Here is a 2,157-nt window from a genome sequence, read left to right on the forward strand (position 1 = left end):
GTGGGATTTGTGCAAGGAAAATCCTCTTAAGCCTCTTTTTTTAAATCTCTCTTCAGACCACGCTGCAGACGGATGAGGTGAAAAATGTGCCTTGTGGCACCAGGTGAGATGTTCAGCTGTTACCCCCTTCATTTTTATTAGAAATCTTTGGCCCCTTTCCCTTTCCCCTCCACTGCTTGCTCCAGCTTGCTTTAAAACGTGTAGATTTGTTTTCCCGGACTGGATTTCCCACCATCACCCAGCCAAAATGGGTGGAAGGCTCTGTAATGTTGAGCCCTGCTGGGGTGGTTCATGTGCAGTCGTCCTCAAGGTCTACATTGGCTTTTCCAAGCCAGGACTCCCGTTTCATGACCTAATTCCTGGAGACCCCTGTAATCAGGAGCAGGAGCAGGGAGTGCCGCAGCGGTGCTGCACAGCCGGCGCTCAGCCCGCTAGAGGGGGGTGTCCCCTGCTCAGAGCTGCCCAGCTGCACAGGCAGAGCTCTCAGCCTCCAGAAAGGTCGCTTTTTTAAATCTCTTTTTCTTCCTCTTGCAGCGGAGGGGTGATGATTTATTTTGACAGAATTGAGGTGGTGAATTTCCTCATCCAGAGCGCAGGTGAGTTCTCTCCCTGTGACCCTGCAAATCCAGTGCTGCCTGAGCTCCTGCTGGTGTGAGACGAGGTGAAGGGGCTGCACGTGGCTGGGCTTTGCTTTGGAGCTGGGCTGCACCGTGGGTATTCATTCACCCATGTCCTTGTAAATCCCTGCTGCTATGGGCAGGAACCTTAAACCAGCTCTCCCAGACATTTTGTGTGTGTGTTATTCCTTGCATCTGCTTGTTCTGTGCTGCTGGTTGCTTTAGTACCTGAATACCGCCCAGTGCTTTTATTATTTGTGTTAATACTTGCAGGTAGCATAGAGGGGCCTGATGCTAGGTAAGTTGTCCTGTTTGCAAAGCACGTGACACAGTGTTGGTTAGGGTGTTATAAAATAGTAGGAATAAGTAAAACTCCCCTGAACAAAGGATTTGTTTGCGGTGGGGGCTTCTCTTGTGGGTGAATTCCCTGTTTCAGACTGGCACTGTGACTCTTGCTGCTGTGACTGAGCCCCAAGGTTTTTTCTGCCAGTGCTCGGCCAACCTGAGCTTCCCCTCCATCCCAGCTATTAACACCCATTTCTCCTCTTCTTTTGTAGTGTACGACATAGTGAAGAACTACACCGCTGACTACGACAAAGCTCTCATCTTCAACAAGATTCACCACGAGCTGAACCAGTTCTGCAGTGTCCACACGCTGCAGGAGGTCTACATCGAGCTGTTCGGTGAGCTGCCCCTCTGGCCTTTCACTGTGGGGTTTGTGGTTCTGTGGTTGGTGTTTCTGATGGTTTTTTGCGTGGTTTCTCACTGCAGAGCTCACTGTTTTACTAAAACAGTTCTACTGTTTTATTAATCCAGTGTCTGCTGTGTTGGCAATCAGGACTGTCAACCAGCTCCCATCATTTACTCCTCATTATCTTTCGGTGCTGAGTGCTTCAGTATGTTGTAACAGAAACAATCCCAAACCTGCCAGTGGTAGCAGAGGGCTGGAGGGAAGGGAGTGGTAATTCTGCAGCGTTATTTGTGTGTTTAGCAAATGTGACTCGTTGAATCAGTCACAGGATTTGCTACTGCAGGCAAAAAACCCCATTTTGCCGTTAAAAAATATGAGCAAGCAGTCCCTGGCCCGTGGGTTTGGTGTCGTGCATGTGGTTGCACTGCCCAGGAAGGGTGGCTTGGCAAAGGCCACTGGGAAATGGGGCAGCACAAGTGCCAGGGACCACATGACAAGAGACTCTGAAGTGGTGGGTTCTGGTAGAAGGAGACCACTCGCTCCCAGTGCTGAGTGTTTTATTTATGGCTTCGGAGTGACAAGAAATCCCTTCCAGCCTTTGGGCAGTGCAGCAGCGCTGCAAGGTGTTGCTGTGAGCAGTTTTGGACTCCAAATGCACAGAATTTGTGCCTGAAGGAACACAGGGGTTTGCAAACTCCTGTTCCCTGTCCAAACTGGGCTTTCCAAGCGGGCTGGCTTTCCGCTTTCTGACAGGGCCCTGCACGAGATGCAGACCTGGGGCTCGGTTCCCCTCCAGCCCCTCCATGGGGCTGCTGGCGGCTGTACGGGGTTTTGCCGATGGAGGCTCCC

The 2,157-nt window shown here is 51.2% G+C and overlaps 1 protein-coding gene across 1 annotated transcript in view; it reads left to right on the forward strand.

The window, feature by feature from the left end:
* Positions 1 to 29: 29 nt before the first annotated feature.
* Positions 30 to 2,157, forward strand: part of LOC104543801 (erlin-2-like) — a gene marked incomplete at its 5' end in the record, with an annotated part of 8,352 nt that continues 6,224 nt past the window's right edge. The window contains 3 exon segments of the mRNA XM_010188493.1: positions 30 to 103; positions 535 to 596; positions 1,175 to 1,300. Coding sequence (XP_010186795.1) covers positions 30 to 103; positions 535 to 596; positions 1,175 to 1,300 — 262 coding nt within the window.

The sequence above is a fragment of the Mesitornis unicolor genome, unplaced genomic scaffold (assembly GCF_000695765.1).
Source record: "Mesitornis unicolor isolate BGI_N332 unplaced genomic scaffold, ASM69576v1 scaffold39857, whole genome shotgun sequence".
NCBI lineage: Eukaryota > Metazoa > Chordata > Aves > Mesitornithiformes > Mesitornithidae > Mesitornis > Mesitornis unicolor.